The sequence below is a fragment of the Egretta garzetta genome, unplaced genomic scaffold (genome assembly GCF_000687185.1).
Source record: "Egretta garzetta isolate BGI_Z169 unplaced genomic scaffold, ASM68718v1 scaffold139, whole genome shotgun sequence".
In the NCBI taxonomy this organism is placed as follows: Eukaryota; Metazoa; Chordata; class Aves; order Pelecaniformes; family Ardeidae; genus Egretta; species Egretta garzetta.
Genome location: NW_009260832.1, coordinates 2,746,810 through 2,769,626, shown reverse-complemented (window position 1 = coordinate 2,769,626; position 22,817 = coordinate 2,746,810). Strand labels below are relative to the sequence as shown.

The window sequence follows — 22,817 nt, the reverse complement described above, 5'->3', positions numbered from 1 at the left end:
TAACAAAGAACTCCAGGTGGTGACAGCTAACTATAGCACTGCCACCACCAGTATGAAACCACTGACCTCAGGACCCAGATGGCAGAAGAAAGGTGAGCATAAAAGCAGGACAAGCAGTAGAAACAAGTAGTGTGATTATTATTGCTTTTTTGCCTGTAACAATTAGATATGGACTAATAACAATTAGACCTGTAAGATTTAAATTATACTAACAATAAAAATTCATGGTTTTACTTATATACAAAGTACGCTTCCTCCTTGCTGATAAAGAAGGCTGAGTGTAACAGTAATGCTAGGGGGGGAAGTTACAGACCAGAACTCTGTCTCAGCCCTGCTTTTGTTTCTCACCAGGTGCAATTTTCACCAACCTGCTCTTCAAAAAGTGCCAAGGTTAATTTTTGCTGCTAGTGTATTTTAAAAGTATTTAATCTGTACAGAAATCTTTTTAAGCACTTAATTCTATCTGAAAAAATTTATATCCATCCTGCAATCATAACGAAGTATTTCAAACCTACTAACTACAGACTAGAGAATCTGAATGTAGTCTTTCTGTAAGGCCAGGAACAGAACAGGCAAGTCTGCTTGTTCTCCTCTTTGAAGGAAGACTTTAACATGAGCTGGAAAAACTCAAGCAGCTTGTCAGCTTTAAAAGACTTGCTACTTGGCAAAGAGGCATTTCTTCCACATTCATGACTAAGTTCACTTATTATTATTTTGTTTAGTGGGACATTCAAGATTAATATAATTATTTTTGTTTTCCATTCAAAGCTCTTTTTCCTCCTGATTCAGACAAAATCTACGTTGACAAGAGCTCTCTAGCAGGCAGCAGCAAACAGATTCCACAGTCAGCATAGCAGTTTGCACAGCAGGGGACACAAAAGAAGCCCAGAAAGCAGTACTGATGATACAAAACCAGGTTAAATACAATTACACAAGTATGACTTCTTTTATCCCAGTACATATAGGTGGTAGAATCAAGAAAGAATATAAAACAAAAAAGCCAGAAATACTCTAAGACATCTCAAAGATGCGACAAACTACCCCTATTCCTTTCTCCCTCAGACAGAATAAATGTTGATTTTTGTTACAAATACTGTTAAATCCTTTCTAGTTTCCCCAGGTTTTATATGGCTTTTTCCCTGAATTCAAAAAGCCACTGTTTAACACCGTATCATCTAAACCATAATTAGCCAAGTAAAAGGTGCCACAGCCATCCTGTCTTACCTTTAATGATGTGGATACCAGCTAAGCCATTAAGAGCACACACCAACTGTCGGTGAGCTTCCTCACACTCCGTTCGACATTTCTTCTGCAGAGACATTAGCAGTTCTTCCATGGTCATGGTGCTGAAATGGAGACCAAATGGCTCAAATTTGAAACAAAACCACAACACTAGCAAACTAAAACTGTAACACTGTGCAGCATGAAAGATTGTTACATGCATCCAACATACTGTGCAAATTTTTAGTTTTATTTACTCATTAAAAAAAAATGTAGTTGTCAGTTTTTCTTCTAGCTAGAGCTTTACCCTAAAGCAGTTTGACATTTCCTAAAAATAGAAAGAAATAAGAAACAAGAGAAAAATTAGAATTAGGTAAAATAATCCTTCATAGGGCAAAATATTTTGCTCCTTCTGTTAGTCGTGAACTGGAAACAAGTGAAATTAAACCTCATTTTGCCAGAAGCTGTTCAGATGAAAACAGCTATGAGAGACTACATTTCTCGCCTCCGCTACCAATCTAAACAAGCAGAACAGATGATGTGTCAAGGTAAGACACAAAAAGTGTGGAATGAGAATAGTGAAGATTAGCTGCTATAATTTTAAACTTCTTTTTCTACATTTGTTTGTAGTATTTGTAATTCTTAAGAGGAATTTAGTCAGAAGAGAGTTAGTTTAACATAAAAATACAGGAAACTGAGAGGTAAGAGGCAGAAGCAAGAACAGAGATGAGAAAGAAGAAAGAAGCATGAAGGATAGCTTGGAGTAAGGCCAAAGGACAAAGAATCCGGGCAGGAAGAAGCCTGATGCGGAGAGAAAGGCGAATAAACTGCAGCAACAGTCTACAAGAGCTGACCTGAGGCTGCTCCTATGACCAATCGCTGCTGTGAGACCAGACACTACTCCCCTCCCTGAAACTCTGCTCCTCAGCCTCATTCATCTTCAGGCGAAGCATGTACTATTTGGTGTTTAGTGCTGCGGAGTACAGTAAGAGGTGGCATAACTCCTGCATGGTCTGGGCCCAAGATAACCTTTCACGTATACCTTCCAAGGTATCCTTCACTAGGCCTTTATTTTACCTTCCTTGAAACACTGTTCCATTTGCAGAAACTGCTCCTTGAGTTTGCACTACAGTCTCACACTAGAGCAGGCTTTAAATCAGTATAATCACTATTTATAATTAGCTGAATTCTGCAGAGGTATTGGCAAATACACATAGCACCTGCTGCTCATACTCTGATGCTTCTACCACTACAACTTCTCTTTCATTTTTCAAGACCACCAGCAGTTTCAAAGAAAATTATAAAAGCAAAAGGATGTACAGATAAAGTATGCAATTTTGTATATAGCCTGAGACTACCAATTAAGACGAAAAGAAGGGGTTTTTTACTCAATGTAACTAGGGAAGCCTAGAAAACTCCCTTTTGAGGGCTATATTTTTGCTGAGGAGATGTTCTCATTTACTGTCTTTACTACACAGGTGGGAAAAAAGGTCATCTAGCATAGAATATGCTCCAAACTCAGCTTCCTTGTTTATGGCCAGTTTCTCTTATCCATATGCTCCAGCATCAACTTTCTTGTTCCAGTAAATTTCTCTTCTTCATCAAAGTTCTTAGGACTGAATTTCTTCATTATTCTCATATATATAAACAAAGCCAGGAGCCAAATCTTCTCTCTATTCTGGGAATGTCCACTGATGCAGTCAAGCTTGGTTCACAAAAAAAGACATGTGAATAGTGCTGGGAAACAACTTTTCTTTGTACATATGATTTTAAGAAAGATTTAGTTTTTTCATTGCTAGTTTTTCCACCACAGTTACCATACAGCTGTCACTCCACAAGCATTCCACCAAAATCAACACAGTACTAAGATGTCCCCAGCACCTTAGTACCCCATCAATTTGTAATCCACTAGCTCATTTTAATGCAAGTTATCTTGTATGGGCTGGTGGGAATATTGATTTCTCCGATGTTTGAGTCCTTGCCTCCACACTAGCAGACCGTTAGACAGAAAGTGCACAGTGCCTACAACTGGTCCCTGCTGAAATAGGTGCAAAGTCAGTTACAGCTGCTTAGGCGCTGTAGGTGGCCTGTATGAGAAAGGGGAAGAAGTAGGACACAAAACTTCATAAAACAATAGAAAGAAACTGAAAAGAATGGAAGAACAAGAGCAGGAAATGGTAGAAATAACACTGGCAGTGTTAAAAGTTTTAAGTTCTTCCCTACCTGTAGCTTAAAAATGAAACAACACAGACAGTGCTCAGAGCCTGGAACAGAAACAGCCCATTCTTTCACAACCCCCCTCTGACTGAAAAAGTAGCAGCTACATTTCATAAAGAGCACTAGCAACATGCTTTTGGTCTAAGGCTGAGACCAAACTGCTGGGCACTTGTGTGGAAGATGATCCTGAAAGCATGCAGGGAAAAAAAAAAAAAAACAAAAAAAAAACAAAAAAAAACCACACCACACACACAGAAAAAAAGGAAAAAGCATTTGAACAGCTTTCAAGTTTGGATCTGTAGTTACATATTCTGCACCTTATATGAACAATATTTTCTTTGAATTAAAGAATTATTCTGTTCTGTTTATTCATTTTGTTCATTGTTCTTATTTATGAACATGAGTTTTATAAGAGACAGAAAATCAGTGGACTTATTTAAAACTGAAAAAGAATCTGGGTTTGTTTCACACACAGTCCACCACCTGCAACACCCTAGTGTCCATCAGCATCGTAAGCGTTACTGCACAAACAACTGCCTTTCAGTGCTATGTTCTTTAATACAAGAATTACACTAACTACCCCACTGCATCCTATTCAACTTCTGAGGTCAGATAGCTTGGTGTGCCATAATTGCACATTTAACTAAAGAAGCTTAAAATTAGGCTTGTTCAAGAACTGTACAAGATCTTGCACCGTTATGAACAATCAGAGTTTTGCTTTGGATAAAGCAAGCCATTTAAGAAGTGACAGAAATTCACCTTTTCTGTAATGGCAAGAACTCTCCCCGAACAGCTTGTGGATGACAGCACGCCTGCCTCAGCCGCAGCAAAGGGTACAGAATAGAAGTCACAGTCCTTCTATCTAGGCTACTAAGCTTAAGAGTCCAGTCTGAAATCTTCCTGAGTTTTGCCAATGCATCCTGGCAGCACACCTCGTGCTGGCGATGATAGAAGTGTCTCTCCACAGGAGAAAAGTGAAGCCAGTGTACATTTTCTGTCTGAGGGGGGATTTGAATCTGCAGTTAAAAAAAGAAAAGTAGTAATTTGAAAATAAAGCTATTGATAAATGTTGTTCAGGAATTTTAAAATCCAAAACTCTTACTTACTTGGTCAATCACATCCTTCTTTGCCGATCTCCACATTATCTTGGCAATTAGACTGTAGAGAGGCCGGGGATTTTTCCTACAATAAGGTCGATATAAAAGTTGGTCCCACCAACGTTTGACCCAGTAAGGATCAACTCCAAGAAAAAGGACTAATCCATACAGATCTGCCAAGAAAAGAAAGTGGTTTAGTACAATGTTTTAATACTTCACAATATGCCTCCAAAAAAATTAACTTCCATACAAAGGTTACCAGGCATAAAGCAACTACATTCTGGCCATTATCTTTTCCACTCTTTTTCTAGTCATTCCCTCACCAAAATAGCTAATTTGAGGCAGGGGACCAGATGGGGGAAGGCAGGGGTTCTCTCCTTCAACTAGTTACTGATTTTCACAGAACTTGATGGAATATAACTATTTGTGAGACCCTGTCCTAATTTCAAGTTTAGCAGAACAGAGCAATGAATTTAAACCTATTCAGAGTAGAGGTGAGAGGCACAAATTACACAATTGCATATGGTTATTGGGGTTTGCCAGCTTTTTCTAAAACAATATTGCTCAGTATCATTACGTCACAGCCTGCTGTGCACCAACTGTCTATTGCCCACCATCCCAAGAGGGGCCACAATTCAGAAGACTTTCACTTTTCTACTAAGGCATAAGAAATTAACAAAACACTTTTATTGTTTTCTTACTAATCGAGAGAACACAGCTTGCTAGTTCTGCCCAACTCAGAAACCCATCATTCTGGGGGATGAAATTTAAGGGCATACTGCCTTGAAGCTTGTATGTAAATCTCACTGGAAAAATACAGAAGCATACATTTAAATGTTGCATGTGGATAATGCAGAAATAGAAATATATGATGGTATCTTACAGATAGTTCTTAAAGAATGTAGTTCTTTATTCTGTTAGCTTTACGGTAATTTTGGTATTCAGCTGAGCGCCATAAGACATTCACCAAATACATCATAGACCAGGGGAAGAAAAATCCTGGGAATCATTTCTATGCAGGAAGCAACTGTTTACCCAGAGGTCCTATCCCACTTTATTATAGCAGCAGCAGCACAGATTTAAATTAGTCAGCTGTTTTCATCCCCTATGCAATGCGGGCTGCCTCAGTATAGCCCGAGTGCCTGGTCAACACGTATTATGGACAGTATGACATTTCAGATATGTATTAAATCAACACTATCACACATAAGGACTTGAACAAGTTAATCATGGCAGTCAAATCAATTGCTTCCTTCTATAGTGTTCACTTTATTAACTATGTATTCTCACAACTATTGTGTGTATTTATAAATTTAATCCACAATTCCATTAAGAATTAATATACAATGTTGACTTTTATAATAGTTTGGTATCTGAGCAATAGTTCACAAATGCACACAAACGCTCACACTGATTTATCCACTTTGAAACTCATTGCCTCAGTGTGTACCACATTATTCCTAAATTCATCAAAGTACACGGAGATAAAAAAGTGGGTCAGTTCCCTTTCTTTTTTTCTCTCTCTCTCTCTGAAGCCTGTCTACAGAAACCAAGTACCTCACAAAAAAAGACAAGATAAATGACACCTGCCAACATGCAGCTCCCTACTCCACACATCTCAATTCATTAAGTCTTTACATAAGGCCTTAAGACAGTTTCATAAAGCTTTAGTATGATTTTTAGAATTTATATTCATGGCAGTTGATGCCCACAGTAGTTCATATAGGGCTATGCAAAAAGCAAATACAGCTTTGCTTGCTGTATTTGACAGTTAGAAGGATTTTGTAACCAGAGCAGACTATCTTTAGCTGCAATAGAGAAGGGTTAACATTTACCCACTCTGCTAAGTGAAGGATGGACTTGAGTCAGCTGTTCGACATACAACTTCTCTGCTCCCCAAAGTATTCATCTAACTCGGGGAGATAAAAAGATTTCAGCTCTGCAATTCTTACACTGCTACATTTATTGATGGCTTTATTACATGCTTAAGGTTTATGGCTTACCAAGTCAGAGTACCTAATGAATTCAGAGCAAAACTTGCAGACATTTTAACTGCTTCAAGCCACTACCTAATTATCAGCACAAGGAAAACCCACAGATGACACTGCTACATAAAAATCTTACCTTCTAATCCACGCTGCACAGGAGTGCCACTGACACACCAGCGATTGATTCCACTTAACCGGAGTGCCATTTCAGCAGCCTAGCAAAAGAAGATAGAACCAATGGTAGGAGAGGAAAAACCAGGACAGAGCGGAACACAGTCTGAGAACACGTGGACCTTATTTTTAAGAAATCTGAACGTCTTTTCAGTATGTAAGATCAGCAGACCTATAAGCAGCACTGGTACAATATCTTATAAAAATGTGTATAAAGTCATTGAGCTTTTTTTGAAGGTAACTGAAAGCCAATAAAAGCCATATCCACTTCCAAGTAATCAAATGCAATTAAGACTTCACACAAGGTAAACAGTTGGCAAAAGAAACTGTAAAAAAAACCACACAAAAAATAAAGCCCATAAGCCATTACGTAAGCAGCATTTTTGTCTTCCTGTCTTGGGCAAAAAGACTGGACAAATACTAATTAAAATAATCTCCCTCCGTAGACTGCAGCCCTAGAGTTTGCAGACAGACTGCTGACTATTTTAGCTTCTAGACCCAAAGGACATATTCATGCCTCTGAACCATGTCACTGAACAGGCTAGTGTCTTGTTTGAAACTATCAAACACCATATACAACATGATGACCTAGTTTTTTAAACTGTCAGTATAGATTATGTTAAGTATTTTCTGAGCTGGATATACTTCACAGTCTGCCAAAATTCCAACAGGACAACCATTTAATAGTAACTCACTCCAACAGAAAATTTACTTCTAAAGAACAAGCTACAAGGACAAATTACCTGAGTGCACTGAATGTTAAGAGGGGGAGAGGGAAGTCTATTGCATTATTTACAATAAGCTTGTCAAAACCTTTTCAAGTTAAATAAATGCATTACCAGGAATGTCATACCTTTGCAGTAGTGCATTCAACCATTTGTGCTTCATCAAGGCAGATCCTCCACCACTCCACTGCTACTAAGGGGCTTGGGATGGCCATGTACCGCTTCTGGTTCCTGAAACGGCGCCCATCTTCGCTGTTACTGTGGGGTATATCTACATAGTTCAGTTCAGTGCGGAGGACATCATATGTAGTAATAACCACCTCCTGCTCTGCCAACATGTGTGGCTGCAAAAAGCCATGCTTCTTCACACCTTGATACACCTACATAGATTTGCATTCAATAGCACAATAGCAAAGAATAAAGGTAAGAGACACTTTAATAAAAATGCTAAAGTACCAGTACAGCTTAATACGCGCATGCTTTTAGCAGTGTTGCTCATATAATATGAAACCATTCATAAAACCTGTATTCAATACAGTAGCACGGTGGGAAAACCATGTAACTAACACTGATAATAAAGTCAATACAGGCATTGATGCAAAATTTTTATGTGATTACTTGTATCTTCACAAAACTTTTTTTTTTTTCCTCCTTCGAAGAAAAAGAGGACTTCAGTATTTTCTACAACAGTTATTTATTGCAACAGTTGTTTGCAAGATTAAGAATTCTATAATGTTGTATGGAGCAACATTATGTAAGTCAGTGTTACATGTCTGGTCCTCTCCTTTACCATAGAGGTATTACCTTTCTCCCCATTGCCCCAAAAATGTTCTGGATGATTAGGCAAAGACAGAAGCATGCAGCAAAATATTTAAAAAACAGAAATTATGCTCTGGAGAATGTTTTATCTAGAAAAAGGATTTCTACAGAGACTCATGAGATAGAAAGAATATGCTAGTAAGAAACAATCCCTGTGCACCAACAGAATATTATTAGAAGCCTTTCATATTGACATTGATTCTACTATCAGAAGTATTTTTCTTCTCTCTCGTCATTTTTAGCATAATCCTTTCAGAAACACACAGCAGTTTAAATAAAGAAAATTAACAAGCTAAACCAAAGATTTTACTGTATGCTTCCCCACGGTAGCATTCTATATCTAAAGAAAATAAACACAGCACATATGAGCCCCAATATACTTACAATACCAAACATGTTAAGATTTCAAATAATATGTGGTACAGTACACAATCAAAATATATTTTTGGAATAGGAGTGTTTTTTCATCTCCAGGACTTTTAGCTACTAAGAACAGTTATTACCAGAGCTATATATCCATCACCTTTTTTTCCTTCTCATTCAAACTTTTTCTCTTGCTCTCAATTTACCTCAGAAATCTACGTCAAAATTACAGGCATCCATTGCTTAATTTAAGAATTTTATTACCAGCTACTTCTTATCACTCATCTAGATCTATATATTAATCACAATATTAAAACAGATAAGGCTTTCTTCTGACAGATACAGGAATATCCCTACCTTTTTTAGAAAGAATCTATATTCTAATCTCAACTTCAAATAGTTGAGCATCTTTCTATTCGTCTCTCATTCCCTGAACTCATGATTTATTATACAAGAACGGACCATCTTGGTTAGTGTTTATCTGCAACTACCTACAAACGCTTTTACCACTTAATAAACTGCACCATCTTTCAGTCCCTCATAGTTTCAGAAACTTTAATGTTCTCTTGATTCACGCAACTAATAGTTAAAAATACCAAAATTAAGATGAGCCTGTAAAACGTTAGTTGATTTCCCCCCCTTTACCCCTTGATGATCCGCACACAATTTCACTGTTAATTTCACCGTTAACTACTTTTTCTTCCAGTAATAATCTGCCTCTACATTTGTGCATATAGCAACAGTGTTTCTGTGAACTGAAAGAAACACTCGCAGAATATTTCTCTTCAGCCCCAGAGTGTGACAACAGAGCACATGCAAACAGGTCAATGCACATGAATGAAGGTGGGGTGGGGGGGAAGGGGAAGGCCAGAAAAGAAAAAAAAGAAAAGGCATGCTCCCTGAAGCAACTGTTAAGAAGAAAAAAAAAAAAGATAGCTGTCAAAGTCTAATGATCTCTTCTAAGTATTTATGAACAGATTTTCCGGAGGTTTATAACTTGGCCAAGTTTTGGTTGATTTCACAGCAGCAGGAAAAGACAACCTGCCACAAAGCAAGACCTACTGATAAATTTTAATTTCTTGTTCTATTACATAAAACCATTAGAATTTCCCATGGGTTATAAGCAGTTGGAAGAATAAAAACCATCGTTCACACGCAATGCAAAACCTGTTAACATGTGAAAATGGTTCTTTGAAACATCTGCACTATTTTTGTTTTAACTTTACAGAAAAAAAAATCCAACAAATTTTAATTTTGAAGCAACACTGAAAGCAAGACTGGATGACTTACAGTTGGCAGTTAAAAGAAAATGAAAACAACGTGTTGGAATGGAAGGTGTCACACAGCTTAAAGTACTGACATTCAGTATTTAAGCTATTTTACTGTTACCATGTAAATCTATTTCTGACAGTTTTCATCAGAACTGGTATAAAACTTGGACTGGGTCCTGCAAAAGCTGTGCAAGTTTTACACATTTGTTAGTTGCTGCACTAAAGCTAATTAGACTGCTCACGCAAATGGCTTACTGGAGGCCTAGAATCCATTTATACATTGGGCATCTATGCAGGAGAGCTAAAGGTATCAGACATATCCCTCAGCACAAGGCTTCCCCTCTATCAATCTACTACTACTGTTATATTCAAAATATAAGGAATCTGTGGTTCTCACATCACTTTATCATTAAAGTTTCTTGCCTACTAAAAATACACAGGACAAAATTTGACTGCATCATTAATAAAAGACAATGGCTACCCTTGAATACAGTGATAACTATATTAAAAAAAATTCTGTATAGCCATAGTTACCATATGTATAATTAGGTTTATTTTAGTGATAGAGCTACTAGAAATCAAGTAAAAGGACAATACATGATGTCCAGATAAGCAACATCCTAATACATATGGCAGACGTTATAAAGACAATGCCCAAGTTTTCTCAGTAAACAAGGCCCAAGACTTCTTCTATAAAGCCTGAGAACCAGAAATTCAAAAGTACACTCTTTACCTACTGAAACACTGTTTTTACCTAGAACAAAATGAGAAGCAACCGTCAGAGGTTAGCTTAGGTGCTAACATACAGTGAGACGACACTGTCAAGACACCTGTAGTTAGGCCTTTCTAAGTTCCTTGGTAAGCTTTCAGAAAAAACCAACCAAACAAAAAAAACCAAAACCACAAACAGCTTCCCCTCTCAGAAATCACCTGTTGCTGCAACTGCTCAAAATTTGCTTCCATTTGATAAAGATATCTAGTCCACTGTATCATCTCCCAGTGATCAACTAAGAAGGAAAAAATGAAGACAGTCTTTCTGGGACACCAATGCACCGTGTGATGCCAAAGCATAAGTCTAATAGCAAGAAATGTAGAATTCTGACACAGGGAACAAAAACCTCTGAACTTTATGTGATAGACAGGAAGCCCCAAGCCTTGATAAAATAACCCTCCAGAATATGAAGCTATACAGTCTTACCAGAACTCGAAGAGAAGATGATCTCACATGCCTATTGATCTCATCTACCCACTGATGACAAATAGAACTCGGAGAAATTATCAGAGTTGCTCCTGTGGAAACTGGTTTCATTGCCACAAGGCAATGGGGACAGTAGAAGGGCTTGATCTTCAGGTTTTCCTCTTTGTAGTTTACACATTCTGCATGCTGCCATAAGTAACATTTCAGGCACTGCACACGAGCTTTATAGTCAGCCAGTCCAAGCTCACCACAGATGCATTCAAAACGATATTCAGAGGTATTAAATGGAAATACAGAACTGGTATGTTGTATGCTACTGCCAGCACGTTCTTGGGAATGTGAGGACTGGTCCTTTGGGGTTTCCTGCTGGACATCAGCCGTAGTTTTAGAAACATCAAGATCAGGATTACTGCTCATGTCACTGGAGACAAGGAGGCTGCCATGCAAATTTTTTTACAGAGTTCTCCTGATCTGCTTCAGATTTCCTGTTGTTTTTGCTAGTTGTACAATAATCATGTTCTTCCATGGTGATATCCACCCGTAAAGGGGTTTTAAGAACATTTTCGGAAATGACATCACTATTTCTTGATTCTTTGGTTTTAGTTTTAGCATCAGTCAACTGCTTCTTCTGAATGCTTTCTGAAGTCCTTGCTATCTACAAAGTAAAATTAATCAAGAATGTCAGACTTTCTCCTCACTTTTTTTTTTTTGAACGTATAAACACATCAAGATATAGATAATAAGATTTTATATCAATTTCCAGTTTAAGGATTTGGTTAGTGTTTACCAGTGTTTAAAAAACAACTTCACAGTAAGAACAATATACCTGCCAGCCCCCACAGCACTATCTTAAAAGATTTACGACAGATATAGTTAATATTTTAGCCCCAAATTTGATCTACTTATGATTTCTGCTTCTTGCTTTATGAATGTCAAAGCAAATGCTGCAGTTTTCTTCATTTTTATCAATAAGCCAGTGTCACTGAACTAGTGCACACAGTCAATATGGCCAAGAGTAGCATGCAATTGGTAGAAATAAGACCTGCCTTTGCAACAGTCTTTGAAGTATGGCAGCATGTTTTACCTGCTCTTTGGTCCTTTCTCGCCTCTTCTGTTCCTTGTAATTCTTTCCCAGCTTGAAAGACCCAGCCAGACCATGTCCTTTGACTTGCTCTACTACTTGTTCTGCAATTAGTTTTTCTAGAGTTCTTTTGAGAAGTCGTCTATTTCTCTGTATGTCATACCTATATATAGCACTGATGTATTTAAATATTGCAATAATGGATGCTCCTTTCTTCACATTCATTTCCTTTACAGCTGCTAATATCATCACTCGTAAGCCTATATGTAGAATCAAAGCAAAAAAAAGCCTTACAGCTCAGAAAAAAGAAATCTACCTCAGAAGATGCATATTAAAGAAACTCTAAACACAGCACTTATCTAAAAAAATGCAAGGCAAACACAGACCGCAGTTTTGACAGTGCTTTACCTGAGGTAGCCCTACAAATCACTGTTTTTCACGACTCTAAGGCAATATCGAATAGCAATAGAAATCAGTCATCCAATTTTCTTACTGAAGTTTATAAAAAGACAGTGTATTTCAGTTAAACACACAAACTCTCTTACAGTGACCTTTAGCTACTGGAGCTCTGTAGCACAGAGATCTGAGTTGGTAACTTTACTTTTAACTGTGGATCACTTGTTTGTAGCATGCAATCCTACATCATGGTGCCCAGCAAAAGAATCATTTCATTCTGCAGAAGTGAAGGGTAGCATTGAACTCCTAGTCAGCGGCCGATATAAGATATACGTCAAAAGCAAAATGTATTTTAAAAGTCATCAGTAATACTTACTGGGATATTGTATTTTTTCCTTCAATTTAAGCTCCATTTCCTTTGTTTTTTTCTTTTTATTTCCTTCTAAAGGTTGAGGTGGAACAAAGAAGTTCACAAGCTTACCCTAATGCAGACAACATTAAATAGTTATTAGTTCATGTCTCTTCACAGTAATTCATTAATCTTTTCACATTTGAAAATAAGCATGAGCTGCTACCGCCATGCACTCTTATCTCACTAATTTGCTCAGATAGCTCATTTTTAGTGTACAGAGCAAGACCCCATTCAGTTCAGTTTCTTGGCAAACACTATTCAGCACCCTACACTGAGAACAGAAAGAACAGCCCTCCAAGCCACTTTGGTCCTCCACTACTTCAGAATGAAGTTGCAGGAATCTATAAGTGATCTAGGTTACCGATGGGGGGAAGAAAATACATATTTAACATACAGCTAGAAACACAGAAGGAGGTAAGCAATATAGATTGAAAAGCCCTAGTTAATTGTATAACAAGTTAAGTTTCTCTTTTTAGTGATTGCCCCCTCCCCCCCCCCCGATTTACTCTATGATTAGTGATTCAGAAATAGTGATTTAATTAAGGAGATGGATACTCAAGAACCAGGACATAAAAGAGAATCACAAAGCTGGAACAAATGCAGTGCCAAAATTTCTATCATTAATTGTTTTATAGCTGTATTCATCGATACTTTGCCCTGTCTGATTGGTTGTTTTGCAGAGTTCTTAAATGGTAACTGCAGTGAAACTCCAGACACTGTTTGAGCCCTACAATGAGTTGAAGTACTTGGAGTAACTCTAGTATTGGCTTACACAAGCCAGGAGTCATCCAGAAAGTCTCTTTTGGAATACAGCAGGTTTGGTTTTTCTTCAGGACATCATACAAAGATGTTTTATGCCTGAAGACAAGAAAAATGCAGATGACAAGGGCCCTTGTAGATGACTGGAATAGTGCCTTTTAACCAGAGGCAATGTCATATAATTCTGTTCATAAAGACCCCAAAATATTAGATGTCTGTCGCAACTATTCATTATCATGGAACAGTTTCATAACTCCAGCTCTCCAAAAGCTATGGTCTCTAGCTATTGTTGCCAGTTGATATCCAGATGCTTTAGTGCTGATACTCCCCTCTTCACACTCCTCAGTGCTCACCTTCTGGTACATTTAAGAAGAATCTTATTCCCTGAGAACGGTGTCTTTTTAACTGATAAAATTACAAGCAGGCAGGAGATCATTATGATTAGATGTACAATGAAACTGGCTGCCATGAACTCAAAAGGATGGAACCCACGAAAATGGTAAGAGTTTACTTAAGGATAAAGGCTCTCTCCCTTCAGAGAAAGTTTTTGGTGTTAGTGAACAAGCTAAGTTTTCACAGTGAAAAGATGGAAAACTTGTTAAATAAGCCCATTTATTATATGAAATAGAGGGGGAGCAGAAATTTTTATTCACCGGGTTTAAATCAACCCTATTTTAGCACAGAACATACGTCTAACGGATATTTAATACTCATCAATACAATGCAGTAAAGGGGAGAATGATTTCCAACATAGCAGACTAAGTTACATGTTTATACACTCCTGGAGTGCATGTAAACTACCAACAGCACAGTTGCCTGCTAACACCCTTCAACAATGGCAAACTCTCAATTCCTTCTCATGAAAACTATTCCACTATTTATGCTGCCAAGTATCACATCCTACAAAGCAAAAACTTTCACTGTACTTTAATCCAGCTTTAAATCTGGACTTCTATAAAACAGAAAGCGATAAATTCAAGAGAAGTGCATTTCCATTAATAAGAAAAGTATTTTCTTCATACTAAATCTTATCCTGATTTTCTTACCTCAGGTAACGTCAGATCATCTTGTTTAATGTCTGGTCGGGTATGAGTCAGAATAAGAGCCAACACTTCTACTGTTTTTCCAAGACCCATCTCATCTGCCAAAATACCTCCAGGCCACTGGGGTCCAGCAATTGGATATTCACGGATAATACTAAAATTCAAGTATATTCCCAAACGGAAGTTAGTAACTATAGAATGGTGCAACAGAGAAGGATGTGTTCAGGGACACATACAGAATAGCTTCAGCAAGTCAAAGTTCGTAAATTGAGGCAGTATCTTTTATTAGATGAGCTGAGATTGAAAAAAGCAAGAAAGCTTTTTGGCTGACCAAGAATACATATGCCAGAAGTTTTTTGATTTTTTTTTTTCCCCTCCTAACAGGCCTTGCCTCGCTAATCTTAGCATTTCATAATATTAGTCTCCAAAAAATTGGAATATATTTATAACCACGTGTATTAAAGAACTCAAACTTATACAGGGAAAAGAAAAAGCAAACTAGCAATCAAAAGATTCTATTCTAACCAAATTAATGAGAAAAGTGAAACAGAACTAGTAATACAATACCCAGCATGCATAAGAAGCATTATACTGTCTCCTTCCTTTAGATTTTAAAAACATTGGACCAGAAGGTCAAAGCCTCCAATTCTCCAATTTAAAAAAAAAAAGTTAGCCTTAAAACCACAAATTTGCATTGACATTAAAAAAAAAAAAACCAACACCTTTAAGAATTATGTCTTCAATTCAAGATTTACATATTTGCCTGTGCATTATATAATCCAGTTTGCCCTTTTTTTTCCCCCCAAATTAAAGATACCACTGTTCTAATTCTTTAGTTGCTAACTGAAAAATGACAGTTATGGATTATTTTATATACTCCAGGTAAAAGCTGCCAACAAGGTTTTCACAAAGTACAACCTTGAGGTGTTCTCAGAAAGAGGTAACTATAAAAACATACCAGCCAGTAAATGGATTATAGTAGATTTTTACTCCATCCAGAGTGATGACCTCCCGCCATAAGAAGTGCAGTGCATTTTCTACAGAGAAAGAGTTCATGTTATTATTATTATGAGGTTTTTCTATAAACAGCACACTGCTTAGAACTGCTCAGCCTTATTGTGACATTTAGAGACAAAAAGCAGACTTCTACCTCCACAGCACTTCATGACCAGTAAGACACATCAACTGCTGTTCAGCAAAGTTTAGTTTATCATTTAGTGTACTAACCAAACAACTTATAAGAATAGTAATGAAATAATTAACAGAGCTTCTAATCAAACAGCAAGAAAACATTACTGCTGACAATACAATGCCACTTTCCTCAGTTATGCAAGTTTTCCAGACCCATATACTTGCCACTGCTTGGAGCGCTTGTGAGGTTCTCTCGGTGAAGCATCCAGTTCACAGCCTCACTTTGGTATGGCCTCAGAATAGGAATTAATGCAGGATGCTGCACATCCTCTCTCAGTAACTGGATATCCTGCTGATGGGTGTGCCTTACAAAGTCATAAAGCTCTTCAATATTTTGTCGCTCCAATTCCATGTCAGATTCTTCCTCATCTTCCTCCAGTTCATCTGCATATACCAAATAATTCAAGACACGCATTATCAATCAACTTTGGTCAACACTGCAGTAAACTTTGCTGCAACATATTTAATTAACATGTGAAAGCAAGCAAAGCAAAAAATCTCAAATTAAAAACATCGGTACCAATAAACCAGCTGTACAACTACAGTTCAAAGAAAGATACTAGCCCTAACTAGTACTGGAGATAAAGCCACCTTGCAGAATTTTTCTCAAAAAAAAAAAGTTAGAAGCAAGTCAAGGCCAACATTTTCAGCACAAAGTGACTGTAAAGTGAATTTAAAAGTACAATATACTGATAGAAAGAGAAAACAGCTAATGGTAGGCACAATTAAATCAAATTGTAATTACGATGCCTCCTGCTAACAAAGAAGAGATGTACCTGGCACAAACACCAGACAGCTTAATCTTAAAATAAGGTTTGGGGGCAGCTATTAGGACTTTCTTTAACGGAAGGAGAAAGCTTTCTTTCATTCAAATGGATGGTTAAAGTGAAGAACGGTTTCCAAAACAGGAAACAGCAGGACATTATGTGCCCATGTATGGCAGCCACCAGTGCCCTCCCCTAATCCTTTTAGGTCAATGGAATAATTCCAGCACTTTACAAGGGAGAAGAGAATTCTGGAAGACATTAAGTTTCTATAAATTCATGGAAACTGTATATATAAAGACTTGTAACGTAAAGAAGGCAACCAGAATGCGCAAGTGGGGTTACTAATGTTCCAGCCAAACGAAAAGCACCAAGCAGAGCATGCAGCTGTATATACTATAGAAACCATTCCAAGGGATCCTCTCACAACACATTCCTCGCTTCATGAAAAGAACAGAGAAATTGGAGTGATTGCAGAGTATAACTTTGATCAATGAAGTTGATCTATAATGACACCTATCATCATACTTGCTAAAATAACAGTTTTTAAGTCTCACATTTCAGACCATAATAAATTGACTTCTATATAAACTAATTCTGTCCATCATTTTACAGGGGACTACAATATACTTTAAAGTAAAATGTTTCTTCATACAACTGGATATGTTTTATCTCTTCAGTGACAGAAAGCAGCTAGCTGGATCCAAAAGTGATCTAAGCCTGTGTGTTCACTGAAGCGACACGAAGTAACATGTAGTATTATATGGCAGATACAGGACACAAACTATTATAAAACCAGCAAAAGTATCTGTAAACAAATTTCTCAAAAAAAGTTGTTAACTCTACAATTACTGTCCAAAACTCAGGAAGCTTCTGCATATTAAATATTTTGTCACTTTTTTGCAATTCATTAATGCATCTATCCTATGCTCGCCATAACTTGAGATTAAATTCCTGCCACAAAGTCTCAAAACCATCTAGAAGGACATTAACGGGACGAGTACACTAAGGAAAACAAATATATAAAAATTAGATGAGATCAAGAAGTCATGCCCCTATTTGTGTAAATCCTTGTGCACAACTCCATCAACAGAAGAATTTGCTCATCAATGGGGAGAACAAGAAGCCTCACCTTGGAACGCTGTTGCACAGAGTTCATTTTAGATTGATACTGACAAGTGTTAAAATACGTACTTGCAGTTTTACAAAAATTTCAATTAATTCTGTTTAAAAACAGGCAAAATTCAAATACAGACTAAGTTGTCAGAAATGGAAATCAATTTATACTTCTTAGGAGGAATGTATTCATCAGCGTAGAATCAAGGGTATATTATTTCATGCTACATCAAAAAGTACATGCTTAAAAACTGTTAGAAACTGTAACTGGTTTCACAGTGTGTAGCTGCCTGGGTCTTCCCTCCCAAAGCTTTTCCATTTCTGTGGCATGCTTTATTTCTGAATTCGGAGCATAGCATAATGGACACTATGGATTTATATAGTGGTTTAATGATCCTGGTTTGTTCTCTAATACTTTCAGGACAATTCTTTATGGTTTGACTGACACTGAACACTAAGTTGATGCATTCACTGAGCTATACACCTACCTACTGAACTACAACCCTACTTGCAACACTTAGCAAAGAGGCCATCATTTTTTTTCTAATGTGAAGCAAGGATTTTTTTTTCCTTCTGCATCGCTTTATATTTATCTATATTGAATTTATACTAAATCTCTATTGCCTAGCCTGCCTGCAAGCTTTCATCTGTTCTTCACCTCTATTATACTGAGTACTACATTTGAAGTTTGTTGATGATACCACCTCACCAATTACTGTATTTTGCAAAGCATTATGAATGCATTAAGCTGCACATGCCTTTGTAGGACGTGACTGGTGATCTTCGTACAAGTTAACAACCGTTTATTTCTGTTTTCCACACCCTCTATTTTATTTATTCATTTATATGGCATTTATTGGCACAGAATCAAGACTACATTATTATTTTATGCCACATCAAAACATACACACTAAAAAACGGTCAGAAAATTTACCAGCTGGCAACACAGGCCCTTTTTGAACCTGAGCTGGTTGCACTCAACCATATAGACATAAAAATCTATCCTTTAGTATACTGAGGACAAATGTACAAAGTTCCAGCAGAAAATTATTTTGGATCTCAAAATAGGTCACTGTTCATTTTGTCCATAAACAAACTCTTCTCCCCAACTTTTCCACAATGAGAAGATATGCAGAGAAGAAAGCTGTGCTTCCTGCTAAAGCATTACTTTATTTAAGCACTCTTTTATATGCCTTAGTCATCTCCACTCTATGAATTCTCTGGCAGGTATTCTGCTTCTAATGCATTCATGATAATGTATTTGTCCTAATGCATTTAAAAACACTACTACTCATTTCTGCATCTTAAACTATTTATTCTTCAGACTTCTTTTTGGACCTGCTTTATTGTGCTTTAAAACCTAAACTGACAAATTTGCTTCAGTCAGATTACTTCAGTGTTTTGAAAGATGACTTCTTATGTGCAATATCTTCCCTTCACCACATGGTCAGTTATATTGGCCCTTCTCTTGGTCTATCTCAAGTCTTTTCTGACAGTTGCATGTTTGTGCTTTGCAGCAGGCACAAATGTAGATTTTATTGTTAACTGTTCCTTTTAGCTTCTCTTTAGCAAGTTGCCTAATTTTTTACACAATTCGGCTGTTTGAAATTAAGTACAGTTATACAGCCGGTGCTAGGCCTCTGTTGCTTCTGCAAAAACACTGAAACTCAGTACATATGGTCATTGTTATTGAGTCAGCCCTCAGCTAACATTTTGAATCCATCCTACACTCAGCAACAAGAGCAAGGTGGTTTTGTTTTTTGTTTGTTGGTTTTTTTGGTTTTTTTTTTTTTTTTTTTAAAAAGAGTTTCCTAAGCCACCACACCATAAAGTGGCCATTGATCACCCTAAAAATCACTACTACCACTACTGAGTATAATCTGGCAAACATATCTTCAATTCCAAAATGATGACAAGGCCCATATTTGTAGACCTGCAGTTATTCTCAAAACCATCATGAAGGAGCATTTTGTAGCAGTTTACACTATAATACAATATACAATATAAACCAAACAGAAATTCTGTTGCCACAGTTGCGTGTTAGGCATCACACTAGGAACAAAAGCTTTACAAATTTAATTCCTGGTTCTTTTAAACAGTTCCTGTATAACTTGGACAAGCTACTGTAGATCTGTTCAAACAATCCACCTGAATCGGTGAAAGTTGTATTTACTCCCTAAAAAGGTAAGGACTCAAACTTCTACATGCCCCAGTGCCTTATCTGTACAGAAGGAATATTATCACCTGTAATTTGCCCATAAACTAATTAGCACGTGACTAATGGTCAGATAATAACATGGAGAGAATTACCTTGAAAATGAAGTTGCTCTACATGGCAGGAATAGCTATTTTTCCTTACAGCTAAAGCTACTAAAAAAAGACACACTTTAGTAACAAAAATTATTCATCAACATTTTAATTAATTGCATTACCTGGAATTAAAAAACTATAGAACTTTTCCATGAGTTTCTGAATCAGCTGATTAGCTTTTTTGGGTCTTCCACCTCCATCACTGAGAAACTCTGGTTTACTTAGCCCAGCTTCCAGAAGGTAAATTCCAACCTGCGAAATGGTTACACAGTTAATCATTTAATTAACTGTTAGAATGACAAGAATATTATAAACAGAAGAGTATGAAAATAACAACAGTGCTTTGAAAATTTGCAGGTGTAGACAGAACAAATACATGAACCCATACCTTTAAAGCTTGAGTCTCTCCAGGTCTTTGATAAAGTCCAATTATCTTTTTCTTTTGCAACCATCTCAAGCCTTCTAATATTTCACCACCTAAAGTTGATTCCACCAAAATACGTTGCTCATAAGCACCCAGGTATTCTTTTGTTTCATTGCTGTACTCTTCTTCACTTCTTTCATGAACACAGACCTGCAGATGATCATCAGTCTCTCCTCTCATCAAAGTAAAGCTCCTTTCATGGAATTTGTCAGTTAGAATTTGCTCAGAAGGAAGATGAAGAGCAAATTCTCCCAACAAAACTTTCCAGGACCCACCTGCACGGTATGGCAAGACTATAATATTTAGCTGTACTGACACAGGAGTCAAGATGGAATAAGAGTCGTCTTCATCGTTAACTGTTAAGAACTTAACTGATTTTGAGCCACTGCCTTTTTGAATGAGATCTTCATCAGTGCTATCATCATTTATAACAATGAAAGATGCAGAAGAAGTGCTTGGACCTGGAACACTGTCCTCATTAGTCATTTCATCATCTAATGTTATCACCTCATTCCTCCGGTCTTCATGCATATTCCAGCAGAGCTTTTTCTTCTCCTCCTCATCTATTTTTGATGGAGGTGCGCGCTTTCGACGACTACTCATTTTGTCGTTTTCTCAACAGTATTTTCAGTCTCTGCGAGATGAAGTAAATTAGTCAGGAATAAGTATTACAAAAATCAAATGCCACCACTGAAATTTCACTGTGCAGTAGCTGCTATACTTGCAAAAGATTTGGACACAGGCATATGCACTAAGAAATCTAACTGTTCAAAAGATACTTAGTTTTACAGAGCCTCTCCTGTCCCCGTGCCATCGCACAAGGCTGGACATGAAGCATTTGCCTGGTACTTTATGTTATCATTTTGCCAGACAGCTACATAAATAGAGATCAACAAGAACACTACATTTCACAGCTGTTACTCAGAATCTTGTGGGACGAGATATAAAACAAGAGACAGTAGAATCCCTCAAAGGCAGGGGTGGAGGGAGACGGCAAAAGAAGCTCCACAAACAAAAGTGCAGGAGGTACAGGAGATTTGGGGGTGGGGGTGGGGAAAATACGCATACCAAATTCTTCCTTCCTTTCAAAGCCTATACTGAGCTGAAACTTTAAGCAAACTTGACACAGGGCTAGTCTAAAGCTGCCCATAAGGTATGGGTCAGAGCCTAAGCTATCAAGTTCTGTCCTCAGAAGTCCCTAATGGCCTTCCTACTAGTATTGAATACATTTTTTTTCCCAGGAAACTGCATATCCTGGGACCTGGATATACAAATTGCTTGTAGAGGAGCCCTTACTTAATTATATTGTGCATTTCAGTGGGACCAATCAGCAAACTAAATGCATAATCTTACTGATGTTGACTAATTGCAAAGCTAAGCCAAGATACACGTCTAACTCCTTGACTGAACCCCAACAGTGAACAGATTTTGTGGATAAAATACTAGAAAATAAAGTACACACGTCCTAAAGTGCTAAAAAACACACATGAAGAAGCAGATTATGGAATATTAGACCCATCTGGGAAACTAGTAACAACATACTCAAAACTACATGCTCATACTTAAATACTCAAACAAATAGCAACTTTTTTTTTTTAAAGTAGTGTTTTTATAAGGAGCCTGAACACAGCAATAGATTTATGACCTCATATCACAGCACTGTCTTTGTCAGCAAAGACAGGAAAATATTTAGATATCTGTGCCAATTCAGCTTCTGCACACAACTTTTAAAGAACTGTAGAAAAATGAGAGGCAAATATTCTAAGCTACCAAATCCGGTGTCCCACATCCTAACGTTAAAGGGGTTTACGATGGAACAGGGCAGAATTCTGAACAGTTTTAAGAGAGTCTTGTGAAAAAAAACCAACCCCTAAATTTTATAATTCACAGAAGTCAAAGGAAACATTCAGAAATATGTAAGTCTTGCTGTGTTTGAATTTCAAACACAAGAGAATAAAGGAAATGTGAGTTTTTCAAAGTAATACAGTGCGCTGCGGCTCACAGTAAACTAAGCAAACCCCCATGGCGAGCAGACATATCATAACATTGCACTTAAACCAGGGAACGGATTCCTGCATCACCAGGTCTGCGTGCGCACGCCAACTTCAGCATCGCACTTGAGCGCATAAACTATAGAGAGCCGCTCTGTCTTGAGCAGATCTGTTTAAACCTGCTGTGGCCAGGAGACGACCTGCGAGGAACGAACCTGCAAACAGAGGCACCTGAGCAACCTGTGGCGGTCCGGAGAGGC

At 37.4% G+C, this 22,817-nt stretch overlaps 1 protein-coding gene across 1 annotated transcript in view; it reads right to left on the bottom strand.

Annotated features, from left to right (window-relative positions):
- SHPRH (SNF2 histone linker PHD RING helicase) overlaps nucleotides 1–22,817 on the bottom strand; it is a 53,299-nt gene extending 30,482 nt beyond the window's left edge. The window contains 15 exon segments of the mRNA XM_009646961.2: nucleotides 1,225–1,346; nucleotides 4,198–4,454; nucleotides 4,545–4,708; nucleotides 6,660–6,738; nucleotides 7,548–7,799; nucleotides 11,071–11,521; nucleotides 11,523–11,725; nucleotides 12,155–12,411; nucleotides 12,924–13,029; nucleotides 14,765–14,915; nucleotides 15,720–15,798; nucleotides 16,118–16,336; nucleotides 20,265–20,394; nucleotides 20,531–21,200; nucleotides 22,773–22,817. Of these exon segments, the coding sequence (XP_009645256.1) occupies nucleotides 1,225–1,346; nucleotides 4,198–4,454; nucleotides 4,545–4,708; nucleotides 6,660–6,738; nucleotides 7,548–7,799; nucleotides 11,071–11,521; nucleotides 11,523–11,725; nucleotides 12,155–12,411; nucleotides 12,924–13,029; nucleotides 14,765–14,915; nucleotides 15,720–15,798; nucleotides 16,118–16,336; nucleotides 20,265–20,394; nucleotides 20,531–21,169 (3,109 nt within the window). The 5' untranslated portion in view covers nucleotides 21,170–21,200; nucleotides 22,773–22,817.